The sequence below is a fragment of the Pantherophis guttatus genome, chromosome 4 (genome assembly GCF_059756535.1).
Source record: "Pantherophis guttatus breed Tessera chromosome 4, ASM5975653v1, whole genome shotgun sequence".
NCBI classification, from domain to species: Eukaryota; Metazoa; Chordata; class Lepidosauria; order Squamata; family Colubridae; genus Pantherophis; species Pantherophis guttatus.
In genome coordinates this window covers 84,618,356-84,637,147 of record NC_142066.1, presented here as the reverse complement: position 1 = coordinate 84,637,147, position 18,792 = coordinate 84,618,356, and the positions used below count along the sequence as shown (strand labels likewise).

At 43.1% G+C, this 18,792-nt stretch overlaps 1 protein-coding gene across 5 annotated transcripts in view; it reads left to right on the top strand.

The window, feature by feature from the left end:
- Nucleotides 1–18,792, top strand: part of LOC148114203 (uncharacterized) — a 20,712-nt gene extending 1,920 nt beyond the window's left edge. For 3 of the 5 annotated variants that reach the window (XM_087894089.1, XM_087894088.1, XM_087894091.1), the window contains exons 2-6: nucleotides 356–441; nucleotides 6,581–6,654; nucleotides 6,803–7,008; nucleotides 7,930–8,015; nucleotides 18,257–18,792. In XM_087894089.1, the coding sequence (XP_087750215.1) occupies nucleotides 356–441; nucleotides 6,581–6,654; nucleotides 6,803–7,008; nucleotides 7,930–8,015; nucleotides 18,257–18,612 (808 nt within the window). In that variant the 3' untranslated portion in view covers nucleotides 18,613–18,792. Of the gene's footprint in view, nucleotides 1–355; nucleotides 442–6,580; nucleotides 6,655–6,802; nucleotides 7,009–7,929; nucleotides 8,016–11,913; nucleotides 11,991–18,256 lie in introns of all 5 variants that reach the window. The other 2 variants (XM_087894092.1, XM_087894090.1) reach the window with 1 other exon arrangement.

Here is an 18,792-nt window from a genome sequence, read left to right as displayed (position 1 = left end):
TGAGGGTTTCTCTGGCAGTAATGATGACAGAGTCACAGTGTTGACCAGGTGATCTTATTTATAGCAGCACTGATAGGTGGGAATACGATTTTTCTGATCACTGCTTCTTTGTGGTCCTGCAACTTCCACCATTTGATCCTTTCGGGGCCTTTCATTCTCTTATGGCCTTTTATTTTTAGATCTGTAATAGGTAATTTGTTTTGTGGGGCAAGAACATCAAAGGGGATAACCTTGGTGTTGCATACCTTGGGAAGGTCACATCTTCTCAAGAGAATAAAATGTTACGAGGATTGATGGATCAGGCCCAATGAAGAGACTTGAGTCATCAGGTTAATTATATCTCTTTTATTTACAGGTTCTGCACATCATCACTGGTTACATCTGGAACTGGACAACATGGAGGAGTGTGCCCACCTTTTATACCTGTGGGCGGGGATTCAGGTAAGGAGGGGTCTATGGGAGGAGCTGACCAGGTGGGTGTCTGGGTTAACCCCTGCACTACTGAACTATAGCTGACCCTAGGCACAGGTAGGGCATTTATACCTGACAAATCCCCCTCTAAATGCCTGACCTGTGTCTGTAATCCTGACTGACTGTGTGGTACCTTGAGGCGAATGTTGAGCTTGGAAACTAAGTGTGAGTGTTGTTTGCCTTGTAGAGGTTTTGTGAGTATGTCTGCGGTCTGTTCTTCTGTGTCACAGTGTATGGCCTTTATGAAACCGATTCTGGAGAGCTGTCTCACGTGTTTATACTTTATGTCTATGTGCCTTGACCTTTGCCCTACAGCGTCGGACATTGATATTTCTATGGCGGCCTTGTTATCCTCGTAGATATTTATTGGGTAAGCTGGTTCTCTCCACACGCTGGCGAGTAGGTCGTCGAACCAGATGAGATTGTTGGCGGCTTTGGAGAGGCATATGTACTCGGCTTCAGTGCTCGAGGTTGCCACCAAGATCTGTTTACCTGTGTACCAATGCACCGGACTGTTATTTAAGTAGAATATGTACCCAGACGTGCTTTTCCGGCCTTTGGCGTCTCCGGCCCAGTCAGCATCAGCGTAACATGAGAGGATGGGTTCGTCGGATTTTTCAGGCTCTAGGGTCAAGCATGCATTGGCACTTTGTTTCAGGTATCTTAGCACCCTTTTCACCGCGTCCCAGTGGTATGTGGTGGGTTTGCTCACGTGCCTGGAGAGTAAATTAACGGATAGAGCAATGTCTGGCCTTGTCCAGTTAGCGATATACAGGAGGGAGCCTATGACTGACCTGTACAGCGTGTTGTCTCCAAATTCGGGTGATTCATCATGCATGTTTTTTTTTTTTTAATTGCAAAAGTTTTACAATTACATTTTCACCCCATTTTCCCCCCCATCCCACCCCCCGCTCCCCACCCTAACCCCCCTCAAACCCCCCCTAACCCTCCCCCCCTGACTTCCATGAAGTATAATCCCATCAAAGTCCCCTTTTTACAAAACTTGAACCCCTCAAACCCCCTTAGAAAAAAAAAAAATTCCCCCCCCCTCACAGTATTAATACATTTCTATTTTTATATAATACTTTCAATGAAAAGCTATTTGGTATTTCCTAACTTGATATTTGTTCTGCACATAATCTATCCACTTTTTCCATTCCCATTCATAAGTCTCTTGTGAGCGATCTTTTAAAAATGCTGAAATCTTCGCCATCTCCGCAAAACTGGCCATCTTCAAAGTCCATTCTTCAATAGTGGGTAAAGACTCATTTTTCCAATATTTACCTATCAATAACCTCGCTGCTGTGATCATGTACAATATCAACTTAATTTCATCCAGTGTAAAACCCTTTACTATACCCAATAAGAACAATTGTGGGGAAAATGGAATTTTTCTCTTCAAAACATTCTGCATAACCCACCATATTTTAATCCAAAAAGCCTTAACTTTCTTACAATTCCACCAAACATGATAATATGTAGCATCTAAACAATCACATCTCCAACATTTTGGCTGAACATTAGGATACATACAGGATAATTTCTTGGGATCTAAATGCCATCTGTAAAACATCTTATAAAAATTTTCCCTCAAATTCTGCGATTGTGTAAATTTAACATTCTGAACCCATATCTTTTCCCATGTTTCTAACATCACTGGTTCTTCAAAATTTTGTGCCCACTTAATCATACAATCTTTAACCAATTCAGTTTCTGAATCCCTTTCTAACAAAACATTATAAAGCCTTTTAATATGCATTGGACCTTTCTCTTTTATATGTCTGACCAATTCTTCCTCATGCAACATAATACCAGTTTTTTGGTCCTCTTTCCATCTCAATTGTAGTTGATTATATTGTAACCAAGTTAAATTAATTCCTTCATCCAACAGTGTCTGTAATGTCTTCAACTGCCATCTGCCCGCATCTGTAAAAAGAATCTCTTTATATAAAAACCCCCCGAGTGACATTATATTTGTATTCCACATAGTATGACCAAGATCCAGCCATAACGGTATTTTGTAATCCCATTTAAGTCGGTGCTTCTTCCAAACTCTCATCAAAGAGTCTCTAAGTATATGGCTTTTAAATACTTTATCCACTTTGTTATCATAAAATAAATAAGCATGCCATCCAAATTCAAGATCAAAACTTTCTATATTCAATATTCCAGTCTTTTTCCTTCCAAACCAGTCACTTGCTTGAGTCAAAGCTGCTGCTTCATAATATAACTGTAGGTTTGGAAGTTTAAGACCTCCCCTTTCTGGAACATCTTGCATAATTTTCAATTTCACTCTCGGTTTTTTCTCATTCCAGACAAACTTATTCAGTCCTCTTTGCCACTCTTTCAGTTGTTTATCACTTTTAAGCACCGGAATCATTTGAAACAGAAATAGAAATCTTGGCAAAATATTCATCTTTACTGCTGCTATTCTTCCAAGTAAAGAAAGCTGCAGTTTTTTCCATGTCTCCATGTCTTTTTGCACCTCTCGCCACAAAACCTCATAATTATTTTGAATCAGTTTCATATTAGATTCTGCAACCTGAACTCCTAAATATTTAACCTTTGACACAATCTCAAAACCTGCCCTCCTTTCAAGTTCATATTTTCGTTCTTGTGTCATATTTTTGACTATCATCTTAGTTTTTTTCTGGTTCAGTCTGAATCCTGATACTGCACCATAATCTCTTATAATGTCTTTCATCAGGATTATTGATTCCACCGGTTGTGTTAGGGTAACAACCAGATCATCTGCAAATGCCCTTATTCTGTAATCATCATGCATGTTTTTTAGGAAGTCCGTCTGCATGGGTGAATCACACCCCTTAGCGTCTGCCATGTTGCACTTGTGGAGTAACTCTTCTATTTTCTCTTTCTGTGACAGTTGGAAACCTTTTGGTGTTTGGTTGACTTGCACCCCCAGGTACCGGTTTATCCTTCCAAGGTATTTTAGGGTGAAATGCTCGCTCAGCCTGCTGGCGAAGGTGTTGCGGTTTCCTTCGTGCTTGCTGATGTATAGAATGTCATCCACGTAAACTAGGATGTATTCTGGCGAGTCCCCCTCTTTCCTGGTGAAGAAACAGTTGTCGGCTATGGTCGCCGTGAATCCCATAGACTTCAAGGCCTCTACCAGGCATTCGTACCAGCGTTTGCCTGATTGCTTTAGCCCGTACAGGCTCTTGTGAAGTAACCAGGTGTCCCCTCTGTTGGTTTCTTTGCTGTGGGGAGCTCTGATGTATATCTCTTTGTCTAGTTTGGCATGCAGGTAGGCGGTCTGCACGTCGAATTGGTGCACCTCCAGCCCTAGCAGGGATGCGATGACCAAGGCGCTTTTGACGCTCTCTGTTCTTACGGTGGGCGAATAGGTGTCTGTGTAGTCCTCCGGAAACCTTTGAGCAAACCCCTGGGCAACTAATCTTGCTTTGTATAGGCTTTGGCCACCCTCTAAGTTCTTGACCTTGAAGATCCATCGGGTGCCTATTGTGTTCTTGCCCTCTGGGACTTTGGTGGGGGTGTATACCTCTAGCTTCCTCAGGCTGTCCAGTTCTTTGGCCATGGCTAACTCCCACTTTGCCCTCTCTCCCTGGGGTAGTCTCAGTACCTCTTCGTAGGAGTTTGGCGTAATGTGGTTCGTGTGCACGTGCATCACGTAATCATTTAACCTTCTTGGCAGTTGGTTTCTGGTTGACCTGACCGGTCTGGTTACTGTCTGCTCAGTGTCATGCAGATGTCTGGCCTCTCTTTGTGTCAGTGATTCGACACTTATCTTAGGATGGTTCTCTTTCCATCCCTCAACCTTGATGCCTTGGAGATTGGGCTTGGGCCTGCCCCCTTCCTGTTTACCCACTGTCTCGTTTTTGTTTTGAGCCTGCTCGATTGGACTATCCTCTCGCTTGGTGGGTACCTCGTTTAAGTGTATTCTGGACCAGTTGGCTTGTTCATGGAATGCTGCTGTCCTAGATACCACGAATCTATTATTGCTGTCCACAAACCTGAAGCCCTTGGTTCCTGGCTCGTATCCCATAAACCTCAGTCTTCTGGATACCTTATCCCCTTTTTTGCGCAACTGTTTGGGTATGTGTACATCAGCAGTTACGCCGAATACATGTAAGTGTGCTATCTGAGGCTTCTTGCCATACATGAGCTCGTATGGTGTTTTGTCTATCACACTGGACCATGTTCTGTTAAGTGTGTAGTTGGAGTAGACCAGGGCTTCAGACCAGAAAAGTTGGCCAATGCCCGCGTCCTCTAATGTACACCTGACCATTGTTTGGAGTGTGGAGTTCCGTCGTTCTACGACCCCGTTCTGAAAGGCAGAAAACGGGGACGACGTAAAGTGAATCACGCCTTTGGACCTGAGCCAATGGGAGAAGTCCTTAGATAGAAACTCAGATCCTCTGTCGGTCATGATTTGTTTGATCCGGGTGTTGTTTTGAGTTTCTACTCTTTTGTAAAACTCCTTGAATTTTTGGAAGGCCTCATCCTTTTTTCTTAAGGTATAGACGAAGCCATATCGGCTGTAGTCATCCACTATAGTGAGGAAGTACCTTTTCTTATAATTTACGGATGGCCTTAGGGGCCCTACCAGGTCCATGTGTACTAAGTTGAATATTTGTTTGGCAGCACGTAACGACTTCTTGGGTCTGGGTTTTACCTTTAATTTAGAACACTTGCACACCGAGCACTCGAGGTAGTTTTCACAGTTTTTTATTTTGGTACCCTCGGTACAGTTGGCCATTTTCTGGACCACGGGAAAACTGGCGTGCCCTAGCTTCCGGTGTAGCAGGTGAGCACAGTCGTCATGTATGGGTTTGCCTATTGATGGGCCCCTCTGTGTGTGTCTGTTGTGTTGTGTTCCTTGTGTCGTGTTACTATCGTTATCTACCTCTCTCCTGTCTACCTGTTCCCCCTCAGTCCTGTCCTGGTCAGTGTCTTCTGTGATCTCTGAGCTGTTATATACGCTGTGGGTGTCTTTCTTGTAGAAAGTTATGTAAGGTAATCCTTGGTTGATGGTTACTCTCCCTATATCTTCCCCTTCCTTGCTAACTTTGACATTACCTTTGGTAAAAGTCACCTCAACCCCTGATTCCTTGCTGAGCTTTACTGCGGCTAGGATGTTGTGGGGTATCTCCGGGACTAGCAGTACCCCCTCTACTTCCCCTATGCCTGACAAAGTGACTGTCCCCTTGCCCGTCACTCTAACCTGGTTTTGGTCCGCAACTTTGATTGAAAAATCCTCCCTCTTAAATGATGAGAGTAGTTTCTGATTGTAGGTGGTGTGGTTGAAGGCTCCTGAGTCTAGGAGCCATGAGCTGGTGTCTATGCCTTGATGTGTGGTGTGTGCGTGTTCCCCTATCCCGTATAAGGATCCTGTCCTACTGTCGTGCGAGCTATCTCTGTTCCCTCTCCTGTCCCTGGGATTGGGTGAGTCCCTGCGCCTATATCTTTCTTCAGATGTGTGTCTTTCCGTTTGTCTGTACCTATGCTCTGGCCTGCCCCTCTCCCTATAGTTCTTGGGGCAGTCCCTTTTGATGTGCCCCCTCGACCCGCAGATGTAGCATTCTGGCGTGTTGTGCTGTTTCTCTTGAAAGGCTACTCTCTTCTCACTCTTATGTTCTCTGGGAGGGCCGGGGCGGCTTCTCCTCAGGTTATCCTCCGCGATCAGCTTGTTGGATAGCTTCTCCACGGATAGCATTCCCAGACTAACGGTGTCTAGGTGTGTTAAAAAGTTATTCCATGAGTGATCTAAAGAGTTAATTATTACGCTCTTCATGATCTGGTCGGAAATAACTTCTCCCCTAAGGTGTAGTTCTGCTCTGGTACCACTTAAGGACACTAGGTGCTCACTCATGGGGGTCCCTGGCTTAAGTCTGGCGGAGAAGAAGTCTTTGGAAATTTGTGTGGTGGTGGACACACTCTCACTATAGAACAACCCAAACATTTTCCCTATAATTTCTGATACAGTGAGGTTATGGCCAATACAGTGGTAAATTGTGGGGGATATGCTGGCAATTAAAAGATAGAATGCCTTATGGTGCATGCAATCCAGCTCTAAAGTCCACGGTTTCTCTGGGGGGTCATTAATAAAATGAGACATGTTTTCTTTCAGGAACACCACCTGGAGCTGCTGTGACCACTCTAGGATATTGCCCCCATCCATCCTCAACTTGGGAAAGTCTACTGGTAAGTTCCCAGCACTATTTGTAAAGTTACTTACTGCTGGCTGCTGTCCATGGTTCCTTATGTGCCTATAGCAGCAGTAAGGCATGGGAACGCTTGCCGGTAGTTTAAAAGTCCCGCTTTGTAATTTTTTTCTCTTTTCTTCTTCTAGGCGGAAGAGCGCATGCGTGAAGTCCATTTCAGCTCCGCCGTCGCCGAGGAAGGACCTGTTCGTCGCGGCTCCACTGTAGAGGCCTCTATCGGTCGGGTAGGCCTCGGCTTCGGTCTTGGGGGTCCAGGTGTGCTCCGGGAGGCGTCGTCCAGCAGCTGCTTCTCCGGAATGAAGATCCTGGCGGCGTTGAGGCTCCGGCGATGGCTGTAAGTAGCTGCCCCAGTCCATGCGGTCCGGGGTGTGCGGCCTGGGCGATCGGAGGCGCGGTGTCCCTGGGGTGCGTAGGTGGGCTGGCACGGGCCTCGGTGGCTCTCGGGTGGGTGCTTCGTTGTCCCTCTCCTCGCCTTCCTTTCTGTTTTGGCCTCTCCGGTTTCTCTTTTGTGATTTTGAGGCCTGGGCCGAAGGCAGCGGCAAGGGTCTTCATGGCCTATCGACTTGCCGCTCGCTGGGGGTGTACCAGGGGTCCGAGTCTGATTCTGTCCCCTCCCCCCCGGTCACTTTCTTCATGGTTTATGGTCCGGCATTTTTCGCGCGCCGGCCATTTTGAATTCTGGCTGCTGATTGGTTGGGGGTCGGCCATCTTGTCCGACCACGTGGACAAAGATGGCCACCGTTTCAAATTTTGAGCGGGGCTTCGGGGCTCGGTGGCCGTTGGGGGTGCCCTTTTGGGCGATCCACTCACCGAGTCCAGCTCCTCGAGTTCGGAGTCCGATTCTCCTTCGCTCCTTGCCACCTCGCGGTCGGTTATGAAGCTCCGCAGGTCGGCAAGGAGGTTCTTGTCGCCGGCTCGCTCCTCCAACAGCTGCAGGACGTCGAGTCTCAGTTTTTCTTCTTCTTGGTCGTCGTGGTGAGTCCTTTTCCCTTTCTTGATCTCCCCCTTTTCTTCCATCGCGGTGGTTTTGGGGGTGGTTGGGGTTCCTGCCTTCCCTGGCGAGTCCGATGGGTTGCTTTCCCGTTGCTTCGGAGGTGTCGCCATTCCGCAGGTAGGTATAGGTCCTTGTCTTGTGGTTTGGTGTCTCTGGGTCTTACCAACCATCCTCTGCTACCATTTTGTTACGAGGATTGATGGATCAGGCCCAATGAAGAGACTTGAGTCATCAGGTTAATTATATCTCTTTTATTTACAGGTTCTGCACATCATCACTGGTTACATCTGGGACTGGACAACATGGAGGAGTGTGCCCACCTTTTATACCTGTGGGCGGGGATTCAGGTAAGGAGGGGTCTATGGGAGGAGCTGACCAGGTGGGTGTCTGGGTTAACCCCTGCACTACTGAACTGTAGCTGACCCTAGGCACGGGTAGGGCATTTATACCTGACATAAAATTGATCTGACTGCTATTTCCACCACTGATGAAAGTAATGAGATGGTCTGGACGTTTCTTGAAAAATGTGTTGTAGTTCACAGGATCATTTCTGTCATGCCCCCATCGGAGTCTGAATCTGCAACAGAAGATGAGCTGGAAAAAGAACTGACAGCGAGTGAGAGGGCAGCTCCATTGACCTTGGAAGAAACTGGGGAAGTGCAGAGTCAGTCCAGGCAAGGCTGGAATTAGTAAGGCTGCAGGCAGAAAGGAGAGACAGAGCTCAGACGAGGAGCAAGAACCACCCCCTCCTAATGCAAGGGCTCAGAGTGTGCAGAGAAGGCGTGATCAGTGCAGACAGAGCAGGCCACATGCGAAGAGAGTGCCCCGCCCAGCTTCAGTAGGCACACCTGGGAAATGAGAGTTAAGAAGACACCATGGGGAGGGGCATTTGTTGGGAACAAACACTGCATTCCTGAAGTGTTGTGTGCCGACGTTTGAACTTGCCAAGAGCCCTTGCATTCCTTGTTGGCGTTCTGGACTAATTATCTGGATCGTTTGCTCCCTGAACTCCTTGCTTGGCTCTTGTTTTGCCAAATACATTTGGGATTTATTGCCAGGCAGCTTTGGTGCAGACAGCACTGGGCTGGATTAATTGCAGCCAGAGACTGCTTGAGGTTTGTGTAGGGGTTTGTTCTCACTCTGCTCTGGAACTTGCCAGAAACGGAGCATTTGGGGAGCTCTGTGCCGTGCCCTGGGTCATCACATTTTGTTCCCAACCCAACTCCAACTTGCTCCTCTGTACCATGTTGGGTGACCATGGATCAGCTCCAAGCAGACAACGATCAGTTAGCCCAGCAGGTGGTGCTCCTGACTGCACAGGTTGCACAGATGCAAGCAGCCAGGCCACATCACAAATGCCCGGTAGCTGTACCAGATACATTTAATGGCTCGCTGGCCCAATTTCCAGCATTTTTTGGGCAGTGCCAGCTTTATATGAGCCTTCAGCCTGAAGACTTCCCCACTGACCGGGATAAAGCGGGTTTTTTCATAAGCCTTTTGTTGGGGTCAGCAGCGCATTGGGTGAAGCCCCTGCTGATCCAGCCCAACCCAGCTGTTGGATAATTTTGCTGAGTTTTGCCATCAGCTAAGGGCCATGTTTGGGCCTGTTAGGGCCCAAACAGCTAACAGGTGGTTGAGAAAGTTGCGGCAGGGACGTGGCTCACTCGCTGACTATATTGCTGACTTCCAGGTGGTCTGCCATGACCTGCAATGTAACAAGATGGCGCTTATGGACCAGTTCCAGGAAGGTCTTTCGTCGGAGCTCCTGGATGAGCTGGCGCACACTGAATGCCCTCCACACACTGCAGGAAGTCATGCACCTGTGCCTCTGCATCGATGCAAGGCTTTAGAAGCAACGGGCACTATGAACGACAGAGGCCATGCCCACACCTATTAAGCTGATGCTGCCATTGGTACCGCCGCCTGATGAGCCAATGCAGTTGGTGGCTGCACGACCTTGCCTGACCCAAGCTGAAAAGGATCAGTGGTGCCACAAAAGCCTTTGCCTGTATTGTGGCAGCCAAGGTCATTATTCTCCTGTGCAAAGCTATCTTGATCAAATAGAGATGCTAGAACGTGAGCTGTACAAGGCGAAAGCGGTTGTTTCTATACTCAGGCCAGATAAGAGGGACTCTCGTGTTTTTCAAATTCCTGAGTCCGCCATCTTGGCTCCTTCTTCGAAACCAAAGCCACACCCCCAGGAGGGTCTTGTGTCAGGCAAATCAGAACAGAAAGCTGTAATCACGTCACATTTACCTCGTGATCTGGTGTTTCCTCAAATTACACATCATGCCACGGAAGTAGAAAGGTTATCGGAGCTGCCTGAAACTAAAGGTGCAGCACCATCTGCTGGCGAAAGTAATTTACTAGAGAAAGCCAACATGCATTGCAGATTGCAAGAACAATTACAAGTATTGCATCAAACATGTCCTTAACTCACTTAGATATTCAGGCGGCAATGCAACATGTGCCTCCACAGGCCCAATCTTCAGCACCCCCTGGTGGTGCTGGTGTCTTTTTAGATGGAGCACAACAACGCTTAATGCAGCAAAGACAAATGACTGTGTCTCCAGCAGGCCATGTTAATATTGCAGCTCAAATACAGCAGCTCCAAGCCGAAACACAAGTGGCAGCTGGAGCAAATTCCAATACAGCAGCCACTTTTTCAAGTGCATGCACAAGTGCCTCCAGCCATACAACCAGGACCAGCTCCTGGTCCACCTCCAGTGGCACAACCAGGGCCATTTTTTGGTCCACAACAAGCACAACAAGTATTTTTACTGGCACAGCCAGCATACCAAATGCATATTCCTCAGCTAGCATCTTCTGTTGCTCCACTGGCTGGTGAGTCAAAATTAAAGATGTCAGGACAGAATTATAAGGCCTGGGTCAGTGAGGTTGGACTATTGGTCCGCAGAGAAGTACTCACTGTATGGTTTTTAATCCTCCTGCCCAGCCATGGACTCCTGCAATAAGAGACTTAGAGACTAAAGCTTGCACAACATTATTGATGTCCATGGATACTGAACTGTAGGTTACCTTTCCACCTGATGCAACAGCCCAACAAATTTGGGTCCAATTGGAAAATTGCTACAGGCCTGTTTCAATTGAATCTTCATGTTTGCTCATGTCTGAGTTCCATGGTTCAAGATTGAAATATGGTGAACAAATTGGAGGACATTTAACCAAACTGAAAGGAATGAGAAAAGAATTGAGAGAAAAAGGCTATCTTATTGATAATTTTCAAATGATCAGCATCATTATTAACTCATTGAATTATGAATGGAAAGATGCCATTACAAAGATTAATCAAGAGCCTACTGCTCAATGCACAGTAGATCACGTATGTAGAATTTTAACTGAAGAAGAGGCATTTATGTTAGCCATGCCACATTTGCGAGGACCATTCGAATCAAGAGCTCCAGCGAGGCGTCCCTTCTGAGGAAGAGCCTATGTTCCAAGGATGCCAAGATGCTGCATCTGTAATCGTGTGGGACATGCCACCCGGGATTGTCCCCAACGAGTTCCAGCTCCCGTCTCATACCAGCCCCAAGGAACAGATTCCAGAGGAGGCAGAGGTAGAGGCAGAAGACAAGGTTGTCATAGTCCCAGGCATGATCTGCAACCTCCACTCGCCACATTGGCTTTAACCAACAATCCACAACCTCAACCAGAGTACGACAGACAACTTATGTGGACTTTGGACAGTGGTGCAGCGTTGCATGTTACCTACAGAAAGGAACTTTTCACAGAGATGCACGAGCCTGAACCTGAACTACATGAACTTTATTCTTTTTCCAATCATCCTTGTCAGGTCATAGGAAAAGGAACTGTTTATGTTGAAGAGCTCGATGCATTCATTCCTGATGTTTATTACATATCAACAGCAAATAGTAGTTTGCTTAGTCAGGGTCACTTGTCTAGAGTGTTAAAGTTCCAGGTTCACCACCTTGAAAAAGCAAGTTACATAGTTAAAAATGGAGATATTGTTGCTGAAACCATGTTAATTGGTGGTGTTTATTGCTTAAAGCCTAAATCACAAGCACAGGCAAGTATACAGACTCCATAAGAGGAGAGCACAGGCCCAGAGAGAGATGTTCCAGTGAGAGATTCTGTTGCTACTCCAAAGGCTCCTAAAGCCAACAAAAGGAAAATTAGGAAACAAGTTGCTCAGAGCAAGCCTGAGGTTCCTAATAAAACCGTTAATGTTGAGAATTCACTAACTGGTAAACCTTTGCATTACAGGTGTATCCATAAGTGGCATAGAAGATTGGGGCATGCCAGTTTCCGTGTTCTTAGGAAGATGCTGGAGTTTGCAAAAGGTTTGGATCTAAAGGGGTGTAAGGTGTTTTTGGATTGTGCTGTCTGCAAGAAAGCCAAATCCAAAGCAGCAGCCATTCCCAAACGCACTACACGCCTGTCAATACGCATTTTTGATTTGGTTCACACTGACATAGTTGGTCCTTTTAAGCCAACACTTGGTGGTAAAAAATATTTTCTAACAATTGTTGATAATTACTCTAGATATGGATATGTATATCCTATGAAAGAAAAATCTGAGACCTTTCAGATCTTTAAAGATTTTACTGCTCTTGATTCTACCCAACACCAAGTTCGCCAGAATCCAGAGTGATCGTGGTGCTGAATTCATGTCTCAGCGTTTCCAGGACTGGATGCGTAAGACTGGAATTCTTCATCAGACCTTGGCCCCTTACACACCGGCTCAAAATGGAGTCGTAGAAAGACGACAAGGGGTACTGCAAACCATGATGCGTTGTCTCCTAGAAGACGCCAACCTCAGTATCCCATACTGGGGTGAAGCTATCAAATATGCAAATTACATTGTCAACCGTACTTGGAACTGTGTAATAAGTCAGACTCCTTTCTTCATGTTGTATGGCTACAAGCCCGATCTCAAAAACCTCCATATTTTTGGTTCATACGCTATGGTGAATATTCCCTTAGCTCAAAGAAGAAAAGGAGGTCGACCAGCAAAGAGACAGATTTATGGGCATTGATGATAACTCAAAATGGAGCAAATTTATTGACTCCAAACATGTAATTGTGATTTCCCAATCTGCTAATTTTGAGGAAGATGCTGACTGGTCCAGGATTCACTCAAATGATCCTGGAGTTTATTTTCCTAGAGATGATACTGCTGATGCCGCGCAGATCGATGATCAAGATTCCACTAGTTCTTCTCAACCTGATGTTCCATCTTCGCAAGCTGCTGAGGCTGACGCTAGCGACGAATGTGAGGACGAGGACGAAGCAGAAGAAGAATGGACTGTTGTTCCGAGATGTTCCAAGAGGGCCACAAAGGGGATATCTCCACAGCGATATTCGTGGTAACTGACAAAAACACCCTTGCCTTTGATTTGCAATGTTACACTTCCACCTGATACGTTCACACAAATCAAACTTCTTCCTGATTCAGAGCAAGAGAAGTGGTATGAGGCAATGCAGGCTGAAATGGACAGTCTAAAGAAACTTAAGGTGTTTACACCTGCAAAACCTCCAGCAAACAAAAGGGTCATTGGCACTCGATGGGTCTACAGAATCAAAAAGAAGCCAAATGGTGAGTCACTGTACAAGGCCAGACTTGTAGCTCAGGGTTTCGCTCAACGTTATCCTGAGGACTACACAAATACCTACTCACCGACAGCCCGGACTGAGAGTGTAAAAATTGCTTTAGCAACTGCAACTGTCCTTGGTTTAGAAGCTTTCCAGTATGATGTTGACACGGCTTATCTACATGCTGACCTAGATGAAGAGATCTACATGAGAGGTCCTCCAGGGTTCCGACAGCAAGAAGGGGATACCTGGTTTCTACACAAAAGTCTTTATGGTCTGAAACAGTCTGGTTTAATGTGGCATTTATGTCTTACTGACAAACTAAATTCAATGGGCTTTATTAAATCCGAAACTGATGAATGCGTGTTCACAAAAAGATCTAACAATATATATGAGATAGTTCTTGTTTATGTTGATGATATTGTTTACATTGATCCAAATAAGCAGATGAGTGAAATTTTTGCCAAAGCCTTGCAGAGATATTTCACATTGAAATCTTTAGGTCATGTTAACACTTATTTAGATGTTCAGATTGACAAAACACAAAAGGGGTTTAGTCTTTCACAAGAAGATAAAATTGAACAAATTTTGCATCATTGCAACATGAAGGATGCTAACACAACAAAGACACCCATGCAAACAGATTTTCACAACTTGGCACATGAACCAAGTCCTGAGTTTGAGGATCAAACACTTTATCGTTCAGTTATTGGATCACTGTTGTACATTAGTAGTTGGACCAGACCCGACATTGCACTTAGTGTTAATCTCTTGTCTCGACACGTAGATAAGGCAAAACAGTTTCATTGGACATGTGTTAAGAAATTATTATATAATTTGTTTACAAGAAACGCATATTACAGTTCAAGATCAAAAATATTTGATAAACTCCAAACTAGGAACGCATTTTATATCTTCAACTTTGCAAAAAAAGAATGGTGTGGTTATTTATGTAAATAAAAAATTTTCGGCTAAAGTTATAGAAGCAGATGAAGATGGTAGGTTTGTAGCAATTGAATTATTTACAACAAACGGCCAAATTCTTTTGATTGGAATTTATGCTCCCAACCAACAACAGGATCACTTCTACAAAATGCTACATTCTAAAATACTGCAATGGGATTATAGATCTATTTTAATCATGGGAGACTGGAATGGAGTAATTGACTCCAAATTAGATAAAAAGAGTTTGGCGAAGTCTAGGATTAGGCTACCACAGACCTTTTTTGATATGAAAGAAGATTTGGAATTAAAAGATATTTGGAGAATACACAACCCAAAAGAATTGGACTATACTTTCTTTTCAGACAGACATAGATCCTTTTCTAGGATCGATTTCATTTTGTTGTCAGATGATTTACTCGTTAAGACAAAAAGAACAAAGATTTTTCCAAGAACTTTGACTGACCATAGCCCAGTATGGATAGAAATTGAGATAGGCAAGACTGAGAGACGCTCTTGGAGATTAAATGAGAACTTGTTCAGATATGAAAAAAATATAATAGAACTTAAAAAACACCTGAAAGAATTTTTTCAACTAAATTTGAATAAAGGCACCCCAATAGAAATTGTGTGGGACGCAAGCAAAGCTTATATGAGAGGGGTGCTTATCTATATGAACTCTAAACATAGATTGATTCGACAAAAGAAAAGATCTGAATTGGAAGCAGAAATAAAGAATAAAGAACAGTTACTTATTAAAAATCCAACAGATGAAAGAATGCGTGGTGCTATAAAACTTTTGAAAGACCAATTTCAAATGCTTATGGCGGAACAAGTTGCAACAAACTTACAATATGCGAAGCATAATACATTTTGTAACGCTAATAAACCGGGCAGATGGTTGGCCTATACATTGAGGAAAAAACAGAGTATACGGACTATTGATAGTATTGATATTGGAGGGAAAGAAATTTTTCAAGAAAAATTAATTAAAGAAGCTTTTGTGGATTATTATACTAAATTATATGCTAAAGAGGATGTGCAAAATGGACTTATAGAAGAATATCTAGATGATAAAAAAGTTATAAAAATTACTGATCAACAAAAGGAAAGAATGAATTATCCTATAACAGTGGAGGAGATAATAGTAGCAATTAAACAATTAAAAACAGCTAAAGCTCCTGGTACGGATGGCTTGACTGCAGTCTATTATAAAACTTTGCAAGCTGAAATGGTGGAACAACTTAGAGATTTATTTTGCAATATCCAACAAGGGGGCAAAATACCCCCATCATGGACAACAGCTTACATATCTTTGATACCAAAAGAGCAAGCCGGTCCTAAAAAACCGGAGAATTATAGACCAATATCTCTTCTGAATTCTGATTATAAAATTTATGCGAAAGTATTAGCCAACAGGTTGATGCCAGTAATTCAAAAGGTGATTCATGATGATCAAGCGGGATTTATCGAGGGTAGATATATGAAGGACAATGTAAGGCAAGTAATAGATCTATTGGAATATCTTGAGAAGAATAAACAGATCCCTGCAGTGCTGGTTTTCTTGGATGCAGAGAAGGCCTTTGATAGAGTGGATTGGAATTTTCTACTAAAGACTTTAAAAAAGATGAATTTTGGGGATCAATTTGTACAGGCGATTTCAGCAATTTATCAAGAGCAAAAGGCACAGATTATTATTAACGGAAGCTTGACAACAGAGTTTAAAATTGAAAAAGGAACAAGACAGGGATGTCCGCTGTCCCCACTCTTATTTATCTTAACACTAGAAGTCTTGCTAAATACAATACGGGACTCTAATATCTTGAAAGGTATAACGATAAGGCAAGATGATTACAGAATAAAGGCATTTGCAGACGATCTAGTTGTTACCCTAACACAGCCAATGGAATCAATAATCCTGATGAAGGACATTATACAAGACTATGGTAAAGTCTCAGGTTTTAGACTGAATCATAAAAAGACTAAGATGATAGTTAAAAATATGACACAAGATCGTAAACACGAGCTTGAAAGGAGGGCAGGTTTTGAGGTTGTACCAAGGGTAAAATATCTAGGAGTCCAGGTTGCAGAATCAAATACGAAATTGTTTCAAAATAACTACGAGGTGTTGTGGCGAGAGGTGCAGAAAGATTTAGAGACTTGGAAAAAACTGCAACTGTCTCTACTTGGAAGAATAGCAGCAGTTAAGATGAACATTTTGCCAAGATTTCTTTTTCTGTTTCAAATGATTCCGGTGCTTAAAAGTGATAAACAAGTGAAAGTGTGGCAAGCTGGAGTGAATAAGTTTGTCTGGAACGAGAAAAAGCCGAGAGTGAAATTGAAAATTATGCAAGATGTTCCAGAAAGGGGAGGTCTTAAATTACCAAACCTACAGTTATATTATGATGCAGCAGCTTTGACTTTAACAAGTGATTGGTTTGGAAGGAAAAAGACTGGAATATTGAACGCAGAAAGTTTTGATCTTGAATTTGGATGGCATGCCTACTTATTTTATGATGATAAAGTCGATAAAGTATTTAAAAGCCATATACTTAGAGACTCTTTGATGAGAGTTTGGAAGAAGCACTGACTCAAATGGGATTATAAAATACCGCTATGGCTGGATCTTGGTCATACTTTGTGGAATACAAATATAATGTCACTCGGGGGGGGGGGGGTTATATAAAGAGGTTCTTTTTACAGATGCGGGCAGATGGCAGTTGAAGACACTACAGACACTGTTGGCTGAAGGGATTAATTTAACCTGGCTACAATATAATCAATTGCAATTGAGATGGAAAGAGGATCAAAAAACTGGTATTATGTTGCATGAGGAAGAATTGGTTAGACACATAAAAGAGAAAGGTCCAATGCATATTAAAAGGCTTTATAATGTTTTGTTAGAAAGGGATTCAGAAACCGAATTAGTTAAAGATTGTATGATTAAGTGGGCTCAAAATTTTGAAGAACCAGTGATGTTGGAAACATGGGAAAAAATTTGGGTTCAGAATGTTAAATTTACACAGTCGCAGAATTTGAGGGAAAATTTCTACAAAATGTTTTATAGATGGCACTTAGACCCCAAAAAGTTATCATGTATGTACCCTAATGTTCAGCCAAAATGTTGGAGATGTGAATGCTTGGATGCTACATATTACCATGTTTGGTGGACCTGTAGGAAAGTTAAGGCTTTTTGGATAAAAATTTGGTGGGTCATGCAGAATGTTTTGAAGAAAAAAATTCAATTTTCTCCACAACTGTTCTTATTGGATATAGTTAAGGGTTTTACATTGGGTGAAACAAAATTGATATTGTATATGATAACAGCAGCAAGATTGTTGATAGGTAAATATTGGAAAAACGAAGCTCTGCCCTCTATTGAGGAATGGACTTTGAAGATGGCCAGTTTTGCAGAGATGGCGAAGATTTCAGCATACTTAAAAGATTGTTCACAAGAGACTTATGAATGGGAATGGAAAAAGTGGATAGAATATGTTCAGAACAAATATCAAACTAGGAAGTATCAAATAGCTTTTATTTGAAAAAAATGTATTACAAATATTTTAATGTAATGAAGATAAAAAGAAAAATTATAAGGGGGAGGGACGGGTTCAAGTTTTATACAAGTTTTATACTAAGGGTTTTTTTTTATCTGATATGAGTATACTGTGTGGAAGTCTGGGGGGAGGGGAGGGTTAGGGAGGGTTAGGGAGGTTGGGATGTTTGGGGTGGGTGGTGGTGGGGGAAAATGGGGTGAAAATGTAACTGTAAAACTTTTGAAATAAAAAAAAAGAAATTATTGAAATATCTAAAACACACTAAACATATGAAGTTATTGTTAGAACCAACACATACTGATTATGCAGAATTATGTTGTTATGCAGATTCTGATTGGGTGAGTGATAAGAAATCACGTAAAAGTACTTCAGGTTATATGATGTTCTTAAATGGATGTCCTGTTTACTGGCAAGTGCGTAAACAGAATTTTGTTTCTGTTCATCTACTGAAGCTGAATATGCTTGTGTTTCAGATGCTTGTAATTCTCTAACATGGTTTGATGCTTTGGTCACAGATATCTGGACATGTCTGATCCGACTGATCACCATGATGGAAGACAATGAATCGGTGGTTCATATTTCTGAATCACATTTCACAGGTTCTAGGTCCAGACACATTGACATCCGTTATCAAAACATAAAACAATTAGTGAAAAAAGGTTTTGTTAAATTACAGTATGTGCCTAACATGATCAGATTGCTGATATACTCAACAAACCGCTTCCAGCAGCTCAACATGAGTATCTGCATAAGAAGATGTGCCTTATTTGATGATGTACCTGATGTCCGCTCAACTGACAAAGAAGGGGATTGTCACTGTGTTCTTGTATTTGTCAGCTGGGCTCCCATTCTGAGACTTACAGTAGACTGATCTGAGTCTTATCTCTGAACCACTGTGCATGTCCACATTCTTTTCACCCTCCTTCTTTCTTTTTCTTTTGTTCATCTGCGAGAACTTCTGCCGGCAAGGCAGGGAAGTTTGCTAAGATGTAATTAATAGCTAGTAAGATTGTTTTTTATTTCTTTATAATAAAATGTGTTTCTTAGAATA